The 25,516-nt window shown below is 43.8% G+C and overlaps 3 protein-coding genes across 3 annotated transcripts in view; all 3 read right to left on the reverse strand.

Moving 5' to 3' along the window:
- prima1 (proline rich membrane anchor 1) overlaps positions 1-4,048 on the reverse strand; it is a 29,515-nt gene extending 25,467 nt beyond the window's left edge. The window contains exons 1-2 of the mRNA XM_071535595.1: positions 3,921-4,048; positions 2,888-2,954 (exon numbers count right to left, since the gene is read on the reverse strand). Coding sequence (XP_071391696.1) covers positions 2,888-2,954; positions 3,921-4,048 — 195 coding nt within the window. The remainder of the gene's footprint in view (positions 1-2,887; positions 2,955-3,920) is intronic.
- Positions 4,049-12,722: 8,674 nt separating this feature from the next.
- LOC139657687 (ankyrin repeat and SOCS box protein 2-like) lies at positions 12,723-18,610 on the reverse strand. Its single transcript, XM_071535599.1, has 10 exons — positions 18,264-18,610; positions 17,464-17,574; positions 17,154-17,323; positions 16,831-16,986; positions 16,450-16,695; positions 15,897-16,068; positions 14,062-14,644; positions 13,801-13,954; positions 13,507-13,634; positions 12,723-12,770 (listed from the first exon to the last, which is right to left on the reverse strand). Exons 1-10 carry the CDS (start codon positions 18,608-18,610, stop codon positions 12,723-12,725), a joined length of 2,115 nt encoding a protein of 704 aa, XP_071391700.1.
- A 4,113-nt stretch (positions 18,611-22,723) lies between these two features.
- LOC139657688 (ankyrin repeat and SOCS box protein 2-like) lies at positions 22,724-25,319 on the reverse strand. Its single transcript, XM_071535600.1, has 6 exons — positions 25,175-25,319; positions 24,741-24,986; positions 24,438-24,609; positions 23,743-24,313; positions 23,342-23,495; positions 22,724-22,875 (listed from the first exon to the last, which is right to left on the reverse strand). Exons 1-6 carry the CDS (start codon positions 25,317-25,319, stop codon positions 22,724-22,726), a joined length of 1,440 nt encoding a protein of 479 aa, XP_071391701.1.
- Between the last annotated feature and the right edge of the window lie 197 nt (positions 25,320-25,516).

Consider the following 25,516-nt stretch of genomic DNA (forward strand, 5'->3'; position numbering starts at 1 on the left):
ATCTCTTCAACTGTTTCATCTCTTTCAACTGTTTCATCTCTTTCAACTGTTTCATCTCTTCAACTGTTTCATCTCTTTCAACTGTTTCATCTCTTTCAACTGTTTCATCTCTTCAACTGTTTCATCTCTTCCATTTCATTTCTTCAACTGTGTTCCATCTCTTCAACTGTGTTTCATCTCTTCAACTGTTTCATCTCTTCAACTGTGTTTCATCTCTTCAACCGTTTCATCTCTTCAACCGGTTCATCTCTTCAACTGTGTTCCATCTCTTCAACTGTTTCATCTCTTCAACTGTTTCATCTCTTTCAACCGTTTCATCTCTTCAACTGGTTCATCTCTTCAACTGTGTTCCATCTCTTCAACTGTTTCATCTCTTCAACTGTGTTTCATCTCTTCAACTGTTTCATCTCTTCAACTGTGTTTCATCTCTTCAACTGTTTCATCTCTTCAACTGTGTTTCATCTCTTTCAACTGTTTCATCTCTTCAGCTGTGTTTAATCTCTTCAACTGTTTCATCTCTTCAACTGTGTTCCATCTCTTCAACTGTTTCATCTCTTCAACCGTTTCATCTCTTCAACCGTTTCATCTCTTCAACTGTGTTCCATCTATTCAACTGTTTCATCTCTTCAACTGTGTTCCATCTCTTCAACTGTTTCATCTCTTCAACCGTTTCATCTCTTCAACCGTTTCATCTCTTCAACTGTTTCATCTCTTTCAACCGTTTCATCTCTTCAACTGTTTCATCTCTTCAACTGTGTTTCATCTATTCAACTGTTTCATCTCTTCAACTGTGTTTCATCTCTTCAACTGTTTCATCTCTTCAACTGTGTTCCATCTCTTCAACTGTGTTTCATCTATTCAACTGTTTCATCTCTTCAACTGTGTTCCATCTCTTCAACTGTTTCATCTCTTCAACCGTTTCATCTCTTCAACTGTTTCATCTCTTCAACCGTTTCATCTCTTCAACTGTGTTCCATCTCTTCAACTGTGTTTCATCTATTCAACTGTTTCATCTCTTCAACTGTGTTTCATCTCTTCAACTGTTTCATCTCTTCAACTGTGTTTCATCTCTTTCAACTGTTTCATCTCTTCAGCCGTGTTTAATCTCTTCAACTGTTCCATCTCTTCAACTGTTTCATCTCTTCAACCGTTTCATCTCTTCAACTGTGTTCCATCTCTTCAACTGTGTTTCATCTATTCAACTGTTTCATCTCTTCAACTGTGTTTCATCTCTTCAACTGTTTCATCTCTTCAACTGTGTTCCATCTCTTCAACTGTTTCATCTCTTCAACCGTTTCATCTCTTCAACCGTTTCATCTCTTCAACTGTGTTCCATCTATTCAACTGTTTCATCTCTTCAACCGTTTCATCTCTTCAACTGTGTTCCATCTCTTCAACTGTGTTTCATCTATTCAACTGTTTCATCTCTTCAACTGTGTTTCATCTCTTCAACTGTTTCATCTCTTCAACTGTTGCATCTCTTTCAACCGTTTCATCTCTTCAACTGTTTCATCTCTTCAACCGTTTCATCTCTTCAACTGTTTCATCTCTTCAACTGTGTTTCATCTCTTCAACTGTTTCATCTCTTCAACTGTTTCATCTCTTCAACCGTTTCATCTCTTCAACTGTGTTTCATCTCTTCAACTGTTTCATCTCTTTCAACCGGTTCATCTCTTCAACCGTTTCATCTCTTCAACTGTTTCATCTCTTCAACTGTGTTTCATCTCTTCATCTGTTTCATCTCTTCAACTGTTTCATCTCTTCAACTGTGTTTCATTTCTTCAGCTGTGTTTAATCTCTTCAACTGTTTCATCTCTTCAACTGTGTTTCATTTCTTCAGCTGTGTTTAATCTCTTCAACTGTTTCATCTCTTCAACTGTTTCATCTTCAACTGTTTCACCTCTTCAACTGTTTCATCTCTTCAACTGTTTCATCTCTTCAGCTGTTTCATCTCTTCAACTGTTTCATCTTCAACTGTTTCATCTCTTCAACTGTTTCATCTCTTCAGCTGTGTTTCATCTCTTCAACTGTTTCATCTCTTCAACTGTTTCATCTTCAACTGTTTCATCTCTTCAACTGTTTCATCTCTTCAGCTGTGTTTCATCTCTTCAGCTGTTTCATCTCTTCAGCTGTGTTTCATCTCTTCAACTGTTTCATCTCTTCAACTGTTTCATCTTCAACTGTTTCATCTCTTCAACTGTTTCATCTCTTCAGCTGTTTCATCTCTTCAACTGTTTCATCTTCAACTGTTTCATCTCTTCAACTGTTTCATCTCTTCAGCTGTGTTTCATCTCTTCAACTGTTTCATCTCTTCAACTGTTTCATCTTCAACTGTTTCATCTCTTCAACTGTTTCATCTCTTCAGCTGTGTTTCATCTCTTCAGCTGTTTCATCTCTTCAGCTGTGTTTCATCTCTTCAACTGTTTCATCTCTTCAACTGTTTCATCTTCAACTGTTTCATCTCTTCAACTGTTTCATCTCTTCAACTGTTTCATCTCTTTCAACTGTTTCATCTCTTCAGCTGTGTTTCATCTCTTCAACTGTTTCATCTCTTTCAACTGTTTCATCTCTTCAACTGTTTCATCTCTTCATCTGTTTCATCTCTTCATCTGTTTCATCTCTTCATGGTGAAACAGTCAGAATGTGTATAGAACAGGATTAGTAGAATGAGGAAGGAAAGAAACATTAATATCTGTAATTTTTGGATTTGCACAGTGACATCAGAGGGTTAGGGTCTGTTTACCTCAGGTGCTGTCATGGAGAAAATCCACCTGCTGTTGTTGGTTTTATTCATTGTATTTTAAATGTTTGGGGTTTTTTTTTTATGTTTTGTATATTTGATATGTATTTATTTTAATGGTACATTAACCACACAAAAAAAACCTACAGAGTCCATTAAATCATCACACTGGACAAAACGCAGCAGCAGATCCTCAGCCTGAGTGCTGAAGCTGCTAAATACACAGGAACACAGGAAATACTTACGCTTAGCCATTATTTATATAATATTATAATTTTAAAAAATGTGCTGATGCAAAGAATTCAGAGGGTCAACATGGTTCCAGCTGGGGATTGTGGGTAAGAAACACAAAGAAACACAAAAGATTTGGGCAACACAGGCTGAAAGGTGTTGGTTTTACTAATAAATGTTTGTTCCCCGTACTGCAAGTGTGGAATCTATTATTTTCATAAGAAACACAATAAGGCATGCAAACAGCTTGATATTTGGAAAATTAATATTATTATAATAATAATAATAATCATTTGTATTTTTTTTATTTAATAATGTAATCATTTATTAATTTTCCAGGAAACCAAGGAGAACGAGTGGAGAACACAGGGACAACACAGGGAGAACACAGGGAGAACATGTGGAGAACACGGGGACAACACAGGGAGAACATGTGGAGAACACGGGGAGAACACAGGGAGAACATGTGGGGAACACGGGGAGAACACAGGGAGAACATGTGGAGAACACACAGAGAATGTGGGGAGAATGTGGAGAACGTGTGGAGAACATACAGACTCCACTCAGAAAGCTTTTAGTGAAGTTGTTCATGTCGATTTTAAATGATTTGGACGAACCAGAAAATCTTTGACCTTTGACCTGACTGGAGTATCTCCAATCTTAATAAAAAAAAACTTTGAAAGCTTGTAGAATTTTACTTAATCACTTTAGATATACATTTGATTGATCCTGTGATGTCACAGTGCTCAGCGTGATCAGTGTTGTTTTAAGCTGAGGAAACGGACAGCTGTTTGCCTGCTGATGTTTCTCCTTTAAAACCTTTATGCTGTTTCCAGTGTTCTGGATGTGGACAGTGTCCTTCAGAGTGAGGAAGTGTCTGCATGGTTTAGATGAGATGCTGCTGTATTCAGAGACTCTTTCAGGTCAGAGGACCGCAGTGTTTTCAGGCTGGATGCTCTGAGGCGGCGCCCGCGGCCGCGGCTCCCGGGTCGGCGCGCTGAGCGTCGGTTTCTGGGTCAGGAGCTCGCTGTTATTGTAGAACAAGAAGAAGACATCAAGTCCGTCCGTCCAGCGCATCAACCCGCTCAGATACTGGGAAGACTTGAGCAAGCACTATCACATTAACACTGATTTAGTTAACTTCACGCTATGGCACATCAGGGACACAAATCTTTTCCCAGAATGCCTTGCTACGGTATTGCTGGAGGTCTTTCAAGCGTTGAGCTTCGTTCCCTTCCAGGATCAGAGGAACAAACGGCTGACAAACAAAACCAATGGAAAACTGCAACATAATTTATTCCCTTCAGTCTGTTCAGCTTGTTCCAATATGTCAAACTGTAATATTAGATCAATAGATAAACTGACTGATTGGATGCTGATTGGAATTGGAATGCACCTTTAAACACCACATTGGACAGAGAACCGACACTGAAAACGGCCCAGACATGAAGAAAAGATTTCAGAGAATTGAACTAGCTTTGGGTTGAATGATGAATCTGACCTATCTATATTTTTGTAAATGAAAAGTAGCAGAATAATGTTGAGTTTCATCACCTTATTATGCTGTTTTACATACTGATGGTTTGCCAATGAAAAATCATGTATTGATATATAGCTAATTTATATATTGATATAGTGTCAAGGTTGATGGTGTTGATTCATCGTTTAACTTTGGAGCTGAAAAATCTCTCTCTCCCTTGTTTTCTGCCTCTCCTCCCTCTCTCTCTCTCCCTCTCTCTGTCTCTCTCTCTCCCTCTCTCAATCTCACTCTCTCCCTCTCTCTGTCTCTCTCTCTCTCTCCCTCTCTCAATCTCACTCTCTCTCCCTCTCTGTCTCACTCTCTCTGTCTCTACAGAGAGCTAACATGTCTTTAGCATGTTGTAACAGAATCCTGTAGCATGTACATGTTTATAATACAGAGCTGTCTGTGTGGAAATGTGATTATTGTTACATTATTATTATTATTATTATTATTATTATTATTATTATTATTATTATTATTATTATTATTGTTATTGTTATTGTTATTATTAGAAAGTGTTGCAGTGTAAAACAACAGGCAAAGTGTTGCAGATGAAAGTAAACAGCAGAGAGGATTTCTGTGGGTTCTGTCGCCGCCTGCTGGTGGAACACAGACTGCAAGGTTCTGAACAGAACCGTTCTGTTGTTCTGCACTGAGGCTTTACTGTAACATCCTGTGACTTTGAGTCATGGAAGTCAAACACTGATGACTTTGTGGCACAGTGTCACTAATGACTAGAAATTGTATTAAGCTGTTGCCATGGAAACCAAAGCTGTGAGCTCCTGATGAGGAGAGGAAGATGAAGATGGTGTTTCAGAAGCTTCAGAAGCACCAAGCTCCTCCCCCATCCATCCCTCCTCCAATCAGAGAGCAGACATCAGACTGACAGCTGCCGCTTCACTGTCCAACACACAGCTGAGGAACCTGAGCGTCTCACAGACAAATGGAGTTTAGCTGAATATGACGATAGAAAAGACGTCAGGTGAGTCTGTGAGTCCGGACGTCTGACCTGGTTAGGGGTCCCGACCCCTAGGTTGAGACCCACTGAGCTGGTGTTTCTCTGCAGCTCACAGTCCTTCAGGCTTCAGCAGCTGCTGCTTGATGCCGGCTGTATTTTTATCTCCCAGGGAACTCAATAACCTGTAACCCCCCCCCCCCCCCCCCCCCCCACACACACACACACACACACACACACACACACACACACACACACACACACACACACACACACACACACACACACACACACACACACACACACACACCCTGACCCCTGGTTCAACCCTGGTGGTTAAAACAACAGGGACAGGAAGTGTTGTGTTCCAAAACCAGCGGCATGCTGGGAACTGACGCTGCAGACATTCAGACAGAAGGAAGGTGGAACTTAAAGAGTTTATTAGCATTATTATGATTATGATTATTATTATTATATTATAATTAAATTATTATGTTTATCGTGTAGAGCAGGTACAGAAAACAGAATAAACATCCACACTCCCATCAGGCCACAGAGCTCCAGTCAGTTATGTTGTTATATACAGAGAGACATCAGTCTGTCTGTGTGTCTGCCTGTCTGTCTGCCTGTCTGTCTGTCTGTCTGTCTGTCTGTCTGTCTGTCTGCCTGTCTGTCTGTCTCTGCCTGTCTGTCTGTCTGTCTGTCTGTCTCTCTGCCTGTCTGTCTGTCTGTCTGTCTGTCTGTCTGTCTCTCTGCCTGTCTGTCTGTCTGTCTGTCTGTCTGCCTGCCTGCCTGTCTGTCTCTCTGCCTGTCTGTCTCTCTGTCTCTCTGCCTGTCTGTCTGTCTGTCTGTCTGTCTGTCTGCCTGCCTGCCTGTCTGTCTGTCTGTCTGTCTCTCTGCCTGTCTGTCTGTCTCTCTGCCTGTCTGTCTGTCTGTCTCTCTGTCTCTCTGCCTGTCTGTCTGTCTCTGTCTGTGTGTCTGCCTGTCTGTCTGTCTGTCTGTCTGCCTGTCTCTCTGCCTGTCTGCCTGTCTCTCTGCCTGTCTGCCTGTCTGTCTGTCTGTCTGTCTCTGTCTGTCTGTCTCTCTGCCTGTCTGTCTGTCTGCCTGTCTGTCTGTCTGTCTCTCTGCCTGTCTGCCTGTCTCTCTGCCTGCCTGCCTGTCTGTCTCTCTGCCTGTCTGTCTGTCTGTCTCTCTGTCTCTCTGCCTGTCTGTCTGTCTCTGTCTGTCTGTCTCTCTGTCTCTCTGCCTGTCTGTCTGTCTGTCTGTCTGTCTGTCTCTCTGTCTCTCTCCCTGTCTGTCTGCCTGTCTGTCTGCTGGAGTCCAAAACACATGATGTACTAAACTAAACACTGACTGAGTGTTCAGCACCTGACATTAGTAGAGCTAATAATAATAAATAGTCGTCCAATATTTAGAATAAACTGTGGTCACTTTTAATATTTTGAATAAATATAATGAATATTTAATTGTCCTGTTCTCATTGGCTCTGTCCTTTATCTGATCCGTCTCTGTCCAGGAGAACATGGAGGACAGGAGAACATGGAGGACAGAGAACATGGAGGACAGAGAACATGGAGGACAGGAGAACATGGAGGACAGGAGAACATGGAGGACAGAGAACATGGAGGAAGGAGAACATGGAGGACAGAGAACATGGAGGACAGAGAACATGGAGGACAGGAGAACATGGAGGACAGGAGAACATGGAGGACAGAGAACATGGAGGACAGGCTCCGCCCAGCCGCTCATCTCCGGGCTGCACATGATGTTACAGAACTGACAGAAAGATTCAGTTTACTGATGAAACGTTTTAACTAACGAACGCAAAACAAGCAAAACATGCAGCATGAACTATAGTACTGAAAGGTGGAGGGAGGGGCGGGGCTGAGGGAGGGGCGGGGCTGAGGGAGGGGCGGGGCTGGGGGAGGGGCGGGGCTGAGGGAGGGGCGGGGCTGGGGGAGGGGCGGTGCTGGGGGAGGGGCGGGGCTGAGAGAGGGGCGGGGCTGGGGTGGCCGGGGGGCTTCAGGGGCGGGTGGGGGCGTCGGCGTTCACACCCGCTCCGTACTCCACTAACAAACGCACCCTGGTCACACAGCCGTTCCTCAGCGCCTCCAGGAGGGAGGGGTCGAGGTCAGGCTCCGCCCCCGAGGTCAGCCCCCCCCGAGGTCAGGCTCCCCCCCACCTGAGGTCAGGCCCCCCCCCCCCCCCCCCCCCCCCCCCCCGAGGTCAGGCTCCCCGGAGGCGGCGTGCCGTTCTTGACGACGGTGAAGTGGGGCGCGGTGGGGCGGTCCCGGTACACGGCGGACCGGTCGGCCGACAGACGGCTCGGATCAGAACCTGCAGAACCTTGACATGGTTCTGCTCTGCTGCCACATGGTTCCACCAGACAGAACCAACCAAGAACAAGAACTAACCCACAGACAGGTAGAGAGACAGACAGGTGGAGAGAGAGACAGGTGGAGAGACAGACAGGTGGAGAGAGAGACAGGTAGAGAGACAGACAGGTAGAGAGACAGACAGGTGGAGAGATAGACAGATGGAGAGACAGACAGGTAAAGAGAGAGAGACAGGTGGAGAGAGAGACAGGTAGAGAGACAGACAGGTGGAGAGATAGACAGGTGGAGAGACAGACAGGTAAAGAGAGAGACAGGTGGAGAGAGAGACAGGTAGAGAGACAGACAGGTGGAGAGAGAGACAGGTGGAGAGAGACAGGTGGAGAGACAGACAGGTAGAGAGAGAGACAGACAGGTAGAGAGATAGACAGGTGGAGAGAGAGACAGGTAGAGAGAGAGAGAGGTAGAGAGAGAGACAGGTAGAGAGGGAGAGACAGGCAGAGAGAGAGGGAGAGAGACAGGCAGAGAGAGAGGTAGAGAGAGAGAGAGACAGGCAGAGAGAGAGAGAGAGAGACAGGTAGAGAGGGAGAGAGACAGGCAGAGAGAGAGGTAGAGAGAGAGAGAGACAGGCAGAGAGAGAGAGGTAGAGAGAGAGAGAGAGAGAGAGAGAGACAGACAGACGGGTAGAGAGAGAGACAGACAGACGGGTAGAGAGAGAGACAGGCATTAGTCAGATCATTAGTCAGTAGATCATTAGTCAGTAGATCTGAAATCAGCAGATCATTAGTCAGTAGATCTGAAATCAGTAGATCTGAAATCAGTATATCTGAAGTCAGTAGATCTAAAGTCAGTAGATCATTAGTCAGTAGATCTGAAGTCAGTAGATCTAAAGTCAGTAGATCATTAGTCAGTAGATCTGAAGTCAGTAGATCTGAAGTCAGTAGATCATTAGTCAGTAGATCAAGTAGATCTAAAGTCAGTAGATCATTAGTCAGTAGATCTGAAGTCAGTAGATCTAAAGTCAGTAGATCATTAGTCAGTAGATCTAAAGTCAGTAGATCAGAAGTTGTGGATTGTTTCAGACAGAAATCAGTAGATCATTAGTCAGTAGATCTGAAATCAGTAGATCTAAAGTCAGTAGATCTGAAGTCAGTAGATCAAGTAGATCTGAAGTCAGTAGATCATTAGTCAGTAGATCAAGTAGATCTAAAGTCAGTAGATCTGAAGTCAGTAGATCAAGTAGATCTGAAGTCAGTAGATCATTAGTCAGTAGATCAAGTAGATCTAAAGTCAGTAGATCATTAGTCAGTAGATCTGAAGTCAGTAGATCTAAAGTCAGTAGATCATTAGTCAGTAGATCTGAAGTCAGTAGATCTAAAGTCAGTAGATCAGAAGTTGTGGATTGTTTCAGACAGAAATCAGTAGATCTGAAGTCAGTAGATCTGAAATCAGTAGATCTGAAATCAGTAGATCTTACGTCAGTAGATCTAAAGTGAGTAGATCATTAGTCAGTAGATCTAAAGTCAGTAGATCATTAGTCAGTAGATCTGAAGTCAGTAGATCTGAAGTCAGTAGATCAAGTAGATCTGAAGTCAGTAGATCTAAAGTCAGTAGATCTCAAGTCAGTAGATCTAAAGTCAGTAGATCAGAAGTTGTGGATTGTTTCAGACTGTAGTCAGATTGTTGCCGTCATGCTACAGAAAAGTGAGAAAAACAATTCTTTACTCATCCTTTACTCATATTTTCTCATATTTACTCATCCTTTACTCATATTTACTCATCCTTTACTCATCCTTTACTCATATTTACTCATCCTTTACTCATATTTACTCATCCTTTACTCATATTTACTCATCCTTTACTCATATTTACTCATCCTTTACTCATGCTTTACTCCTCATATCCTCTGTGAGCAGCTGTGTGGATGGGCATCAGTCCGTTCTTACAGGCTTCATACAGAGGAGTGGCTCCATCTGCAGCCTGCCGGTTGGTATCAGCTCCTGCGGTTCAGACACGGCATGATGAGCGTCGTTTCAGTTTAGAAACAGTTAAGAGTAATTAGCCCGTAGCAGTGAAAAAGCAGCGATGACCGTTGCTGAGCAGGAAGTGGAGCGCCTCCCGGTTTCCGCTCTGCGCCGCCACAAACAGCGGAGAGAAGGCGTAGACGTCGGCTCCGGCTCCGGCTCCGACCAGCAGCTCAATGATCTGCAGATGGTTTGGACCGGAAGCTTCATGGATAGACAGAGAGAGAGAGAGAGAGAGAGAAGAGAGAGAAGAGAGAAAGAGACAGAGAGACAGAGACAGAGAGAGAGAGAGAAGAGAGAGAGAGAGAGAGAGAGAGAGAAGAGAGAGAGAAGAGAGAGAAGAGAGAGAAGAGAGAGAGAGAAGAGAGAGAGAGACAGAGAGAGAGAGAAGAGAGAGAGACAGACAGAAAGACAGAGAGAGAGAGACACACAGAAAGAGAGAGAAGAGAGAGAGACAGAGAGAGAGACAGAGAGAGAGAGCGAGAGAGACAGACAGAAAGACAGAGAGAGAGACACACACAGAGAGAGAGAAGAGAGAGAAGAGAGAGAGAGACAGAGAGAGAGAGAGAGAGACAGAAGAAAAGTTTCAACATTGTGAGTCTTTCCCATATTTATGAATTAAGAAGTTCATGTTTATTTATTTCTCCAGTTCATCACAGCTGGTCTCACAGGACTTTACAGAGAATGAGCCTAACTAGATCTAACTGATCAACAATCAACCGTAGAACAGAATGATGTAGAACAAACAGGATTTTGTCCTGTACCTTTGTAGAGAGGCGTCTCCCCGTCTTTATCGGCGATGTTTGGTCGGCTCCCCTCTCCAGCAGACAGCGAGCGCAGGCGGGACGGTCATTCAGGACGGCCAGCAGGAGAGGAGTCTGGTCCTTCAGCATCTGGAGGATATAAAGGACCTAAAGAACATAAAGGACCTAAAGGACATAAAGGACCTAAAGGACCTAAAGAACATAAAGGACCTAAAGAACATAAAGGACCTAAAGGACATAAAGGACCTAAAGGACCTAAAGAACATAAAGGACCTAAAGGACATAAAGGACATAAAGAACATAAAGGACCTAAATGACCTAAAGGACCTAAAGGACATAAAGGACCTAAAGAACATAAAGGACCTAAAGGACCTAAAGGACCTAAAGGACATAAAGGACCTAAAGAACATAAAGGACATAAAGGATATAAAGAACATAAAGAACATAAAGAACATAAAGGACCTAAAGGACATAAAGGACCTAAAGGACCTAAAGAACATAAAGGACCTAAAGGACCTAAAGGACATAAAGAACATAAAGGACCTAAAGGACCTAAAGGACCTAAAGGACCTAAAGGACCTAAAGAACATAAAGGACCTAAAGGACCTAAAGGACATGAAGGACCTAAAGAACATAAAGGACATAAAGGACATAAAGGACCTAAAGAACATAAAGGACCTAAAGGACATAAAGGACATAAAGGACATAAAGGACATAAAGGACCTAAAGGACATAAAGGACCTAAAGAACATAAAGGATCTAAAGAACATAAAGGACCTAAAGGACCTAAAGAACATAAAGGACCTAAAGGACATAAAGGACCTAAAGGACATAAAGGACCTAAAGGACATAAAGGACATAAAGGACATAAAGGACATAAAGGACCTAAAGAACATAAAGGACCTAAAGGACATAAAGGACATAAAGGACCTAAAGGACCTAAATAACATAAAGGACATAAAGAAACTAAAGAACATAAAGGACCTAAAGAACATAAAGGACATAAAGGACCTAAAGGACCTAAAGAACATAAAGAACATAAAGGACCTAAAGAACATAAAGGACCTAAAGAACATAAAGGACATAAAGAACATAAAGGACCTAAAGAACATAAAGAACATAAAGGACCTAAAGAACATAAAGGACCTAAAGAACATAAAGGACATAATGGACATAAAGGACCTAAAGAAAATAAAGAACATAAAGAACATAACGGACCTAAAGTACATAAAGGAACTAAAGAACATAATGGAACTAAAGAACATAAAGGACCTAAAGAACATAAAGGACCTAAAGAACATAAAGAACCTAAAGGACCTAAAGAACCTAAAGGAACTAAAGAACATAAAGGACCCAAAGAACATAAAAGACCTAAAGAACATAAAGGACCTAAAGAACATAAAGAACATAAAGTACCTAAAGAACATAAAGAACATAAAGTACCTAAAGAACATAAAGGACCTAAAGAACATAAAGGACCTAAAGAACATAAAGGACCTAAAGGACCTAAAGAACATAAAGAACATAAAGGACTTAAAGAACATAAAGGACCTAAAGAACATAAAGAACATAAAGGACCTAAAGAACATAAAGAACATAAAGGACCTAAAGAACATAAAGGACATAAGGACATAAAGAACATAAAGGACCTAAAGAACATAAAGAACATAAAGGACCTAAAGAACATAAAGAACATAAAGTACCTAAAGAACATAACGGACCTAAAGAACATAAAGGACTTAAAGAACATAAAGGACCTAAAGAACATAAAGAACATAAAGGACCTAAAGAACATAAAGGACTTAAAGAACATAAAGGACCTAAAGAACATAAAGAACATAAAGGACCTAAAGAACATAAAGAACATAAAGGACATAAAGGACATAAAGGACATAAAGGACCTAAAGAACATAAAGGACATAAAGAACATAAAGGACCTAAAGAACATAAAGGACCTAAAGAACATAAAGGACCTAAAGGACCAAGTGGTTGTAAAGGTCAGATATTTGCTGCGTTACAACAGTACCAATCAAAACATCATAACTCACCCGCAGTTTACTAAACATTTCACCTTGGTATTTTACATAGCTGCAAGTCTGAAAGTTGAAAATTGCACTGTGGGGTTTTATCTAGTGTTGGTTCTATTTAGCACTTTAATGGATAGAGTCCTTCCCTGGGTCAGATGAATCATCTGGAGGGATGTGGCGCCTCCAGCAGGACACTGAAGTAAATACAGTTCTTTCTCCTGCTAGAATAAAGTACCAGATTATGTTTTGAACATTATGTTTTTGTCTTTAATAGTCCACAGTAGAAACACAGATGATATTTTTAACATTATGTTTTTGCCTTTATTTGATCCAGTAGAGAGACAGGAGGGATTGTGCGACATGAGCCACCAGGACACTCTGCTACTGACATTTAAAAAGATATCAGATAGACAATATATATAAAAGCAACTATTTACAAGAAGTCAAACTATGTACATGCTATAATGAAATATTCCTCAAATACCCAAATCTTTCTCACTGAATCCAATATTTCCAAATGTATTCTCTGAAAATCATCTATTCCTAAAATGACAAACAAAAACAGCTTTCACTTCTGAAGGCAGACAAACATCAGTCAGAAGAATTCATTCAGTGGTGACATACACAAAACATTAGCAGCAACTTCCTTAAAATTAGGACTTCACTCTAAATCCATCACATTGGATATTTTTCTGCTTTGAACTGCTTTAAACAAATGAAAGTCCAACAAGTCAAATCTTTTCACTCCGCCTGTCATCTGGTAGTTTAAATTATCTCAACTGCTACTGGTCAAAATAAGCTCAATAACTTTTCCTGGTCAATTTTAGAAAAAGATAAATGACATCTAATTCCCCTGAGAGAGGCCCCGCCTCCTGCTGGACCATGACGCTCAGCAGTCGTCGACAGTTCCCTCCTCATATCTGAGGAACCTGATCATGGTTCCAGGCAGCGGCAAAGTCTGCAGCCGTCCGAGTCGCTTGAGCCCCATCAGGCGGCGAATCCTCAGCCTGCAGAGCTGCATCAGCGGACGGGGCGGGGCTGGAAGAATGACAGAACCCAAAATATTAAACATTTAAAAAAGATATTTCAAAATGCTTCATATACTACTACTACAAACTACAACAAGCCTCTCCCACTAATATGTATTAGATAGTTTTAGATGAATCCAGTCAGAACAGACTGCATCGTGGTTCATATAAATCACCTGCTTTGTCCTTGATGCTGTGCCAGTCTTGGTAGCTGTCCAGATGCTCCAGCAGTCTGGAGCAGAGCTTCACATGACCGACATAGTCCAGCAGAACGTCGATGATTGGCCCCGCCCACCGACATATACTGGGGGTGGAGATCATCTCACAGAACTGTCAATCAACAAGCATAAGATCACCATGTCAGCAGTGTGTGAAGGTTTCACTTCGTACAGTGGGACAGTTGGTCGGATATACAGTCACACACACGCACTCAGTACCTGAACGGCACTCCTCGGGTTCGTTTCTGATTGGACCCTCGTTGGGTAGCGAAGGTCGTCCCTCTCTGAACGGGTGGTTTTGATTGGCGGGTGTGGATCGCTGCCGTAAATGCAGCTGAAGCAGGACAAAGCGTCGCAGCCGTTGTCCAGCAGGTACTTGAACATGGACAGGTATTTCATGCAGAACATGACTGTGGCGGGGAAGGCGGTGGGGTGGGTGGGGACGTAGGCGTTGACGTTAGCGCCGTGCTCCACCAGCAGGGTGACGGTCTGGATGCAGCCCTGCCGCAGCGCCACCAGCAGCGGGTTGAAGATGTCCAGGTTGGGGTTCGCCCCGGCGTCCAGCAGCATGCCGACAGCGTCGATGTTGTTGTTGATGACGGCGAAGTAGAGCGCCGTGCTCCTGCGGTCTTCGTACATCTTGGAGCGCTCATCGCTCAGCTGAGCGTTGACGTCGAAGCCGGCGTCGATCAGCACCTCCAGCACTTCGTCTCTGTTGCGTTCAGCAGCCAGGTGCAGCGGGCTGATGCCCGTCCGCCTCACTCTGGCCTTGCTAGTGGCTGGGATCAGCATGGACACCATGCTGCGATGGAAACATTACAGGAAATACTCCAATTTAAACAGGAAGTTCAACAACCAGCGCTTCAGCTTCCTGCCATCTGAGAGAATCAGATTTATTTATTTATTTAGCATTAACCCGACCAAACTACCATCACACCTAACAAACTACCATCGCACCTAACAAACTACCATCGCACCTAACAAACTACCATCACACTCTTCCTGTTCCTTCCCTAACTTCCTCTTGTTGTTGCTTTCTGTCCATACTCACTGTGTCCAAACACACACACACACACACATAGACAACACACACATTCGTCCACACACAAACACACAAGATCTGTCCCACTCAGCACTGTTGTTTGTCTTCTGTTTTAATTGTATTTGTGTCCATTGTTGCTCTGTAAAGCAAACAAACCTGTTTTGTTAAAAGTGCTTTATGTATAAATTTGATTTGATTTGATTTGACAAAGAAGTTGAGACAAAGTTAGTTAGTTAAGTCTGATATATGGACTGTTTCCACTCATTTCTCTATTTGTACTGAATTGAATACTTGTTATGACGGAAGCTAAAAGCTAAGAATATAATTACTGTCCAGTTTTTATCAAGAACAATTTTGCCAAGTTCAAATAAAATTCTAAATTCAAACCTTACCAATACCAATTTTTTAATACTTTTGGGTGTTTTTTTCCTTAAATGAAAATATGAACATGTAGTTTCTAGGTATTAAATGGGTCTGAAATTCAAAAGGGTGAAAAATACATGACAAAGATGGAATATCAAACATGTCGTATGCAAATGAATAGCTGAAGCTTATGATTATTTTTTACATTTGAAGAGTTTTAAAATATGATTATGGAGAACTGTTACTCAATGACTCCATCCATTCAACATTTACAGGTTTATGTCTCCAAGCTGCAGCAGTCACTAACATATTTAATGGGTATTACAGTGGAAAAAGGTTAAATGATGGTTCTAAGGAGATCAGAGGCAGGTTAGGTGTGTGTTAAGGAGAACTTCAGTATTAAAGTGGTAAAGTAAACTCTTGGGTGCCAGTCAACACACCAACTTACTGAACAGACTTGTCAAAGCTGAAGGAGTCATAAGTCAGCAGGCCTTTCCTGGAAACCATGACCAGACACATCAGTACCAAACTTTACATTTCATCTACCAGCTACTGATCACATCCAGTAGAAAGAGGGGATTTGTCCGGTGTTTGGCAGATATCTGTCAGTCATGCTTCAGGAAGTGAAGTTGTGTTGTGTTGTGCCTACATGTCAGTTCCTCGCTGGGCTGCGACGTGAAGCGGCAGTAAACCCGTCTTTCCAGGTTTGTTGGCGTCGGCGTTCTGGGAGAGGAGGAGCTTGACGATCTCCTCATGTCCGTTCTTAGCGGCTTCGTACAGAGCGGTGGCTCCGTCTGCGGCCTGGCTGTTGATATCTGCACCTGCAGCCACATGGGAAACAGAAATCTGTTGGGCCCGAGGCTTTGGAGCAAGTTTCTGAGGATATCAGGTCAGATCAGCATCTTCTTTTAAATCTCTTCTTAAAACACTTTACTGGACTGGCTTCTCCTAACTGAGATATGGATATTTGTGTCACAGTGGTGATTTTCAGGATGTTTTGCTCTTATCTCATTGCTTCCAAGCTTGTTGTTTTATGTCGATCTGTATTTTGCCTTGATTTTATTTGCTTTTTAGTATGTTGCTCTCTTGTGTATTGATAAATGTTCATGTGAAGCACTTTGTAACTCTGTTTTGAAAGGTACTATAAACTTTATTATTATTATTATTATTATTATTACTGTCTTCAGACAAAATGAATGTACCGTGTTTGAGGAGGAAGCGCAGCGTCTCCACCTGTCCGCTCTGAGCGGCGGTGAACAGCGGCGTGATGCCGTAGATGTCTGTCGGACTGAGCTTCGCTCCGGCTTTCACCAGCATCTCGCAGATTTCCACGTTGTTGCGACACACGGCTTCCTGCAGAGCGGTCCAGCCTTGGATACAGCGTGTGTTCACCGCCGCTCCGTGGTTCAGCAGCATGGCCACCATCTCCGCATTGTCCCGCTCACAAGCTGTGGAGGAGAACCAGAAGAACCAGACTTTATTCACACAAGTTTTCCTTCAATATTGCTAACTCACAGTGTCTTCTGTGCATTTGAAGTAAAGGTGAATGTGTATGTTGAGATGCTGAAACAGTGAACTGTGACCTTTGTACAGCGCGGTCTCTCTGTCTTTGCTGAGGACGTCGGGGTCGGCTCCGGCCTCCAGCAGGACGCTGAGGCAGCCGGCCTGATCCCCGCTGGCCGCTATCAGCGCGGCCGTCTGGTCCTTCCCCGTCCGCTTGTTGATCATCCCCGGCTGGGCTGGAACATGAAACACACACAGTAGAAACCAGTAAAACCCCACTCTAATTTTGTAGTTCTATCATTCGTCCGTAAGCGGTCCTGTTCCGTTGTTAATCATCTAAAGCGGCGGGTCAGGTGACCCAAACCGAAGCTCTTCCTGGTTCAGGTGTTGGATGTGAAGCTACCTGCCAGCAGCAGGCGGAGGCAGGCCTCCTGGCCGTACCACGCCGCCTGGTGCAGCGCCAGCCAGCCCGGCTTATTGGACAGCATCAGGTTGGTGCCGGGCAGAGCGGCCAGCGCTTTCACTCTGCTGGCATCGCCGATCCGTATCGCTTTGAAAAGAGGCTCCTCCTCCCTGCGGGAAAATACCCATCAGCCATCTGCCTGGTCATGAATGTGTCATGTTGCTGTTATGAAGCTCTTATAAAGTTCAACCGAAACAACTCACAGCAGAATATGGTTTCATGTTTAATTAATCTATCAGCTGAAACTTACTCTTCGGACTCCGGAGCGATGTGGACCAGAGTGCCGTCGGCGCGGCGATACGCCACCATGCGTTTCCCATAACCGGTCAGGAAGTGACTGACCGTTCCATCGAAGTTCTTCCTGTCACATGAACAGACTGTCAGTCGCTGTCCGGACCGTCCGTCCTCACAGTGAACACACAGTTTACATGTTGAACTCCGCTCTAATCCCCAGCAGCTTACTGTTCCTGCAGTAATGTTTCTAAGGCAGCAGGCTGGATATCGTTCTACTTCTGTCCCACTGGGACGCTTTCCCAAACTCTTGTATTGGCTAACAGCCACTGTCTGTCAGGTAAGGGCCGGTATCTATTGGCTAAGGGCCAGTTGGGACAGGTGTGTGTGGAGGCCGGCCGGTGTCAGGTGACAGAAACTGATCTGAAGTCAGATCTTCTGACGTCTGAACTGGTAAATAATTATAGACCGAGTCGTTCTCTGACCTGACACCAATATAATGTAGGACAAAAAACATTTACACAAATCTCATGACACACTTCAGCCCTGCAGGATTTGACTGTGCGGTCTAAAGAGAAGAGATCTGGCTACACCGTGTCTCTAGTCTGTAGTCTGTAGTCTGTAGTCTCTAGTCTCTAGTCTCTAGTCCCAGACCATTTTGTCTCATTCGGTCTTAGAGTCTCACTATGAAAACAAACTGTCAGACTACAAGCCTCCTGTCAATCTAAAGTAGAAAGTAGAAGAAAGAAAGAAAGAAAGAAAGAAAGAAAGAAAGAAAGAAAGAAAGAAAGAACGAACTTATCTGTCTTGGACACATACAGATCAGGTGGCTTTTCACTCGGAGGATTGTGGGAACTGTGGTGTGTGCTGGTCAGGCTTGGAGGGGGATTATGGGAACTGTGGTGTGTGCTGCTCAGGCTTGGAGGGGGATTATGGGAACTGTAGTGCGGAGCAGGAGGGTTTGGGTCAGCTGGAGGATTCAGGCTGCTGCTGGTTTCAGGAGGAGCTGAGCCGCGGCGGTCGCTCAGACTGCGCTCGATGGCGAGCTGCATCAGCTCATCATCAGACAGGTTACTGTACAGGGAATAGTCCTCTAAGTCCCGACCGGAACCAGGAGAACCAGGAGAACCAGGACAACCAGAGAGGGAGATGCTGGCTGCTGCCATGATGGAGCTGAGAGAGAGAGGAGCAGCTGGTTACTGGTTCCAGTCTGAACCCAGCGGAGAACCCAGTCCTTACTGGAGGCTTCTCAGTCAAACTGATCCCTGGTCTGCAGGTTGTTTACCACATGAGGTCTGGAGTTCATCAGACTGGATCAGGGACTAAAACAAGCCGCTGGTCTGGTTTGTCATCAGAAACCTGCTCAGGTTAGGAAACAAACCAAGAGAAGAAGAAAAACAGCTGTGTGTTGGAGTCAGACTACTGGACAGGCTTGGTGTCGGATGTCTTTCTTCTTCTCCTGTGGTTTTTATGTGTTGTTTGTTGTTAGAATTACATTGAAGCTGCAGCCTGATCGCCTCGGATGTTTCAGACTTCCTGAATTCATTCATTCATTCATTTTTGTTTCATTCATTCAGTCTTATAAATTTAATCAACACTGGTCTTTAACCAGTGACAGCAGAGAATCCTGACACCGCACACTCACTCATACCTCCCAGCATGCAATGCAGGTATATAAATAGACTTGCCTGGAGTTCTTATTGGTCGAACTGATTTGGCCTACAAAGCTGCAGGCAGAAACTACAAGGACAGATAAGAACCAGACTGCTTACAGATATCTTCCCTGTAAATAATAATATTATTATTACTAATATTATTAGGTTACTTTGTTGAATATGCAAAACAGTTACAAAATATATGAAGTGACTGAAACACCCAACAGTGTCACAACTACCAGGAAGTCAGTGAGTTTAATCCTGAACTACAGAGAGCAAGTTCTACTACAGTAACTACAGAAAAAAGTACAGTAACTACATGGAAACTACAGTAACTAAACTACAGTAACTACAGAAAAAAGTACAGTAACTACATGGAAACTACAGTAACTAAACTACAGTAACTACAGAAAAAAGTACAGTAACTACATGGAAACTACAGTAACTAAACTACAGTAACTACAGATAAAACTATAGTAACTACATATAAACTACAATAACTAAACAAAAGTAACTACATATAAACTACATATGAATCTACTCACCTGGTTAGAGTCCGTCCACGAAAATCCAACGTTTACTTCAATAGAGGCTGCTGTAAGTTCTGTCTGTTTGTCTGTCTGTCTGTCTGTCTGTCTGTCTCTCTGTCTGTCTGTCTGTCTGTCTCTCTCTCTGTCTGTCTGTCTCTCTCTCTGTCTGTCTGTCTGTCTGTCTGTCTGTCTCTCTCTCTCTGTCTGTCTTTCTGTCTCTCTCTCTCTCTCTGCTGTTGTCTGCTGGCTGTTCCTCTGTTTATAAAGTATTTCTGGAGTCTGCAGCACATGACACCCTGGACCCCCCCCCCCCCCCCCCAGTCTGTTTAAGGCTGTGCAGTCGACACCTGAGCCATGGAGGATCGACAGTCTGTCAGGTTTTCCCTGTCCCTCGTCTCTCTGTCAGTCAGCAGGGCAGAGGGACGGCTCGGTGGCTCAGTGGTTAGCACTGCTAAGAACAGCAAGAAGGTCCTGGGTTCGAACCCCGGTCCGTCCCAGGTCCTTTCTGTGTGGAGTTTGCATGTTCTCCCCGTGTTTGTGTGGGTTTCCGCCGGGTGCTCCGGTTTCCTCCCACCATCAAAGACATGTATGTTAGGGTTAATACTCCTGTCAGTGCCCCTGACCAAGACACTGGCAAAAGAACTGGAGTTGGTCCCCGGGTGCTGTACTGCGGCTGCCCACTGCTCCTAGTGTATAGGATGGGTCAAATGGGGGGAAAATAAAGTATACAAAACAAGACAGATCTATAGACTGTTCCATACAGAGCCTAAGCCCCTCCCCTTCCGCTGTCCACCATGGGATCTTATTTCTGAAAAAATATGTACAGTAATCAACGGCAAGAGACAAATAATTGTTTGATCCCATTTGAATTGTGCCATGAATTACACATATGATGTTTTGTCAATTTAAAAGATAATTTTGCAAGTCAAGAAAGTGGCAGTTTGTGGTAAAACAGTTGAAGTATCAGACTGTGAAAATACATAATTAGAAAGACTACACACCCAAAAGTGGTGTAAGTGACATCATAACTTTCTCTCTCCACAAGCTGCCCACAGCCTGAAGCTCAGTCCCTCTCAGACAGCAGGAGTATTAAACACAACCTGGAAGGTAGACAGGAAGAACGGATTTAAACTGCTTCAGGATAGTTTTAGTACAGTGGTGGCTAACGTTAACGCCATGCTGTGTGTTTCCTATGTTTCCTTCATGTTGGTGTCGGTGAGACAGAGATGTAGTTCACTGAGCCTGAAACACTAAACTAAACGTTACTTTACTGTTTTACCACAAACTGACACTTTCTTCACTTGCTAAATTATCTTTTAAATTGACAAAACATCATATGTGTAATTCATGGCACAATTCAAACAGGATCAAACAATTATTTGTCTCTCGCCGTTGACTACCGTACATATTTTTTCCAAAATAAGGTCCCATGGGGGACAGAGGAAGGGGAGGGGCTTAGGCTCTCTATAAGCGGGGACCATATGAGCTGAAAGCAGTTTTGGGAACCAGTAAGAAGTCAGATGTAGTTAGGAAGCAGGTTAGTGATGTATTCAGGGGCTAGTCCATGGAAAGATTTAAAAGCTAATAAAAGAATCTTAAAATCAATTCTGAAGTTAACAGGTAGCCAGTGCAGGGACTTTAAAACAGGAGTAATGTGGGATCTTTTCCTGGTTTTAGTCAAAAGTCTAGCTGCAGCATTCTGAATGATTAATAACTGCCCAGCTGTCTTTCTGGGAAGCCCAGAGAGAGCCCAGAAAGCATGAATTAGTTTCTCTGTGGTATCTTGAGTGAGGATAGGTCTAATTTTGGCAGTATTTTTCAAATGGTAAATGGGCGTTTTAGTCACATTCCTGATATCTGGTTCAAATCACTGTCAAAAATAACACCTGGATTTTTATCTTGACTTTTGATGTTCTGTGGTAAAACAGTAAAGTAACGTTTAGTTTAGTGTTTCAGGCTCAGTGAACTACATCTCTTCAATTGTGTCTTAATTTTCTCTCAGGCTGCCTTGGATCCAAATACCAATATTTTCAGTTTTGTCCTTGTTTAAGATAGGAAGTTATGAGCCATCCAGCTGTTAATGTCAGTGATACATCTAATCAGTCTATCAATGGGGCTGAGGTCATCAAGCGTAGCAGAGATATATAACTGGGTATCATCTGCATAGCAGTGGAAACTGATGCCATGATTGCAGATGATGGTCCCTATGGGAGCATGTAGAGGCTAAAAAGGATGGGACCTAAGATTGAACCTTGGGGCACACCACAACTAAGAGCGACTTTCTGTGAAGTACGATCCCCTGGACTGACAGAGAAGTCTTCTTCGTTCTCGAGGAACTACTACTTCCTGGGAAGCCGACCCACATGTGGAGTCTGTAGGAGGAGCTGCTGGTGTGTTTGGTTGGAAAAAAAACACAAAAAAACGCAAAAACCTGCAGACTCTCCATGATACACTATGTCAACATACATTACATATGGACATTACTAGATTACATTATATATTACATGTGTAACATTATATGAACCTGTAGTGCAGCTAAGTGTTCTGCTGTAGGAAAGGCTCAGTTCAGATGTGTGAAATAAACTAAATCAAATCAACTGACTAACTAACTGACTGATAATGTGACTTGTGGCAGGAGTCTGCACCTTATTTTTAGACCCAACTAGTTTGTTCCCTCCTCAGACTGGGAATGAAACCCACCAGGACAAAGTCAGAACACACACACATAGAACAAAGGAAGAAATAGCTCGCTCAACTCCAAAATCTTCTTGTTGTCTTTAGGTTGCAGACTCTTGTGCATATAGATTCAAAAAAGAGGGACGTCCACAGAACCATATGAATTACAAAAGTTTATTATACGCACAGCAGCAAGCTGAGAAACGCTAAACCTTTCTTTATAGAGAAACACAGCTGAGTGGAAGAGACTAGACTTCTTCTAGTATGACCAGTTTGACCAGCATGAACAGTTTGACCAGCATGAACAGTATGAACAGTTTGACCAGTTTGAGTACAGCAAGGTTCCTCTGGTATGGAAACTCCACTGCAAGGCGTTCCAGTAGGTTCTGGAAATAGCAGAAGAACCTCCATGTTTTCTCTAGAGGTCTGAGAGAGAGTCCTCAACATCGTATCTGAGGAAGCGGATCAGTCTCCCAGGAAGCAGCAGAGAGTCGAGGAGTCGGAGCCGCTGGATCCCAACCAGCCGCCTGATCTGCAGCCTGCACAGCTGCATCAGAGGATGAGGAGGAACTGGAGGATCAGACAGAGTCAGTGAAGAGGAGGGGACACCATGATCTACTGATCTACTGATCATCTACTGATCATCTACTGATCTACTGATGTCACACTAGGCTCCTCCCACTTAGCAATCTGATGCTGATTGGTCATTTAAAAGACTCTAAATGGTTATAAACGTCCAGCTGAACTGAGGCTCCACTGGGTTTAACAGTGAAAGTTTTATAACTGCATCCTCTGGGGTAAATGACTAAAATAAAACATTATCTTGTACATATGGACTTCTCTGCTGCATATTGCTGATATTTACAGCTGTTTATACATTGTTTAAATATGTAATAATGTCTTTACTGCTTGGTCTAAAAATGAGAGCTAAAGCAGAGAAATCAGCTCTACTGCTCAGTGAGTTAGGAAAACATCAACACAAAAACATGAACAGAAAATATTCAGCTGCTTCAACACCAACAGCATCTCTACTTACTGGCCTTGAGTTTGATGGGAGCCCAGTCGCTGTAGCTGTCCAGATGCTCCAGCAGGCGGGAGCAGAGACGGACATGGCCGACGTAATCCAGCAGCAAGGACAGGATGGGACCCGCCCACCGACTGACGTACGGGTTGGAGATGGCATCGCAGAACTAAAGCAGGTAGAAAATACACTGATGTCCAAAGAGTTGTTTGTCTGTGTGATGTGGATCTAGATTCACACGCATTTAAAAAAATATTTTCTGACTGTCAACATTGCAACTCACTGCCTCGATGTGATATTAGACCTAACCAACCAAATCATTGTTAACATGATGGCAGGCCTAACCAATCAAATCGTATGAACGGATGTCCGATCCCTGCAGTGACACTGTGCTGCTCCCATGTTTCTGAACTGACCTGAACGCACTGCTGCGGCGGAGCGGCGGTGTTGTAACGGAGTTCGTCGCTGCGGCGGGGCGGCGGCCTGATGGGTGGGTGTGGCTTGTTACCGTACACACAGTCAAAACAGGAGAGGGCGTCACAGCCGTTATCCAGCAGGAGCTTCAGCATGGGGAGAAACTGCATACAGAGCAGGACAGCGGAGGGGAACGACGTGGGGTGGGTGGACATCTGGGCGTTGACGTTCGCTCCGTAGTTCAGGAGTAACCTCACCACTTCAACGCAGCCCAGTCGCACTGCGATGAGCAGGGGGTTAAAGAAGTCCAAGTTGGGGTTAGCTCCCGCCTCCAGCAGCATCGCAGCAGCCTCAAAGTTTTTGTTATAGACTGAGAAGTAGAGCGCTGTGCTGCGGCGGTCTTCATACAGCATGGAGCGTTCCTCTGACAGCTCGGCGTTTACTTCGTATCCCGTCGCGATGAGCAGCTCCATGATTTCGTCCCTGTTCCTCTCTGCAGCGATGTGCAGCGGACTGAGGCCGCTCTGCCTCACTCTGGACATACTGGTGACAGGAAGCAGCATGGGCACAATGCTGAAAAACAACAGCAAACGGTCATGAACTGGTTCCTATGGAAAGCCGAGTGAGGAAGGTCTACATACACAGGCAATGCAGTTAAAATAAAGGAAGGAATCAAAAACATTCCTAAAGTTCACACCATGTGCGATCTTTCTGAACAGCAACATGAAGAGGTAACAGGCCAGACTTCGTAGATCGGTTCGCATCGGCTTTGTGAGACAAGAGCATCTCCACAGTGGTAACGTGGCCGTTCTTACAGGCTTCATACAGCGGAGTGGCTCCGTCTGCTGCCGGACCGTTTATATCAGCACCTGAGAAACAAAATGAACACGTTAGAAACATAGGACGCTCCAAATTTATTTACAGGTGATACTTTCATTTCATCTGCCTGTGAGAAAAAGGCAAATTATTATGAAAATGAGTTAATCTGAGCAGAACTAACCTTTTCTAATGAGGAAGTTCAAAATGTCGACATTTCCACTCTGTGCTGCTCTGAAGAGAGGCTGAATCCCATGAATATTTTTGGCACCAATTTTAGCTCCAGCATCTAATAGCATCTTGCAGATCTTCACCTGTCTGTGTCTGGCGGCTTCATGAAGCACCGTCGCTCCCTGACTGCAGGACCGATTCACTGAAGCTCCGAACTTCAGCAGCAGCACCACACTCTGCTCATTCGCCTTCTCACATGCTGAAACACAGGAACAGTCCAACTTCATCTCTTATTCATAGATCTGAGTGTTAGTTGACTTACTCAAGGATGGTAAATAACTCTGACATGCAGGAAGCTTGTTGCAAAGGGGAGAACCCCAATCCTGACATTTTTAGTTTTAAACAAACTTGCGCATGTTCAGAAAACACTGTGCCTGTGTTAGCTACCTTTGAAGAGAGGCGTGTCTCTGTCCTTGTTGTGGATGTTGGGGTCGGCTCCTCGCTCCAGAAGACACTCCACACAAGATGGATGTTCTCGAGACGCAGCCAAGAGAACCGGAGTCTGACCTCTTAAAGTGCATCTGTTCACCATGTCAGGAAGTGCTGAGGAGGAACCACACAAAGCTGTATCTGCTTCATTTCTGTTTGGGTCAGAGCAGATCTTGGACTTCAAGCCTCAGCCTCTTTTCACTGACAGGACAGTTAAAGCAATATCCTAGTTTCTGCACCGCAGCATCAAAACTCGCTTTTCAGAACCAGATTCCTTCTGCCAGCGAAGAAAAGTGCAAA

This window comes from Centroberyx affinis, unplaced genomic scaffold, assembly GCF_046629955.1.
Source record: "Centroberyx affinis isolate AG114_WGS23_722 - 3 ecotype Tasmania unplaced genomic scaffold, CSIRO-AGI_Caff_v1 ptg002744l_1, whole genome shotgun sequence".
Taxonomy (NCBI): Eukaryota; Metazoa; Chordata; class Actinopteri; order Beryciformes; family Berycidae; genus Centroberyx; species Centroberyx affinis.

Bases quoted from the DNA above. Each gene is read 5' to 3' on its own strand.
- LOC139657688 (XM_071535600.1), bottom strand. From the start codon at position 25,319: ATGGTGAACAGATGCACTTTAAGAGGTCAGACTCCGGTTCTCTTGGCT. The intron at 24,987-25,174 runs GTAGCTAACACA...CCTGTGTTTCAG, and splicing joins AGACACGCCTCTCTTCAAAG to CATGTGAGAAGGCGAATGAG. The intron at 24,314-24,437 runs GTGTGAACTTTA...GTTGTTTTTCAG, and splicing joins GTTCAGAAAGATCGCACATG to CATTGTGCCCATGCTGCTTC.
- LOC139657687 (XM_071535599.1), bottom strand. From the start codon at position 18,610: ATGGCAGCAGCCAGCATCTCCCTCTCTGGTTGTCCTGGTTCTCCTGGT. The intron at 16,987-17,153 runs GTAGCTTCACAT...TTCATGTTCCAG, and splicing joins CCTCCGCCTGCTGCTGGCAG to CCCAGCCGGGGATGATCAAC. The intron at 13,635-13,800 runs GTGATTTATATG...TCATTCTTCCAG, and splicing joins CAGCATCAAGGACAAAGCAG to CCCCGCCCCGTCCGCTGATG.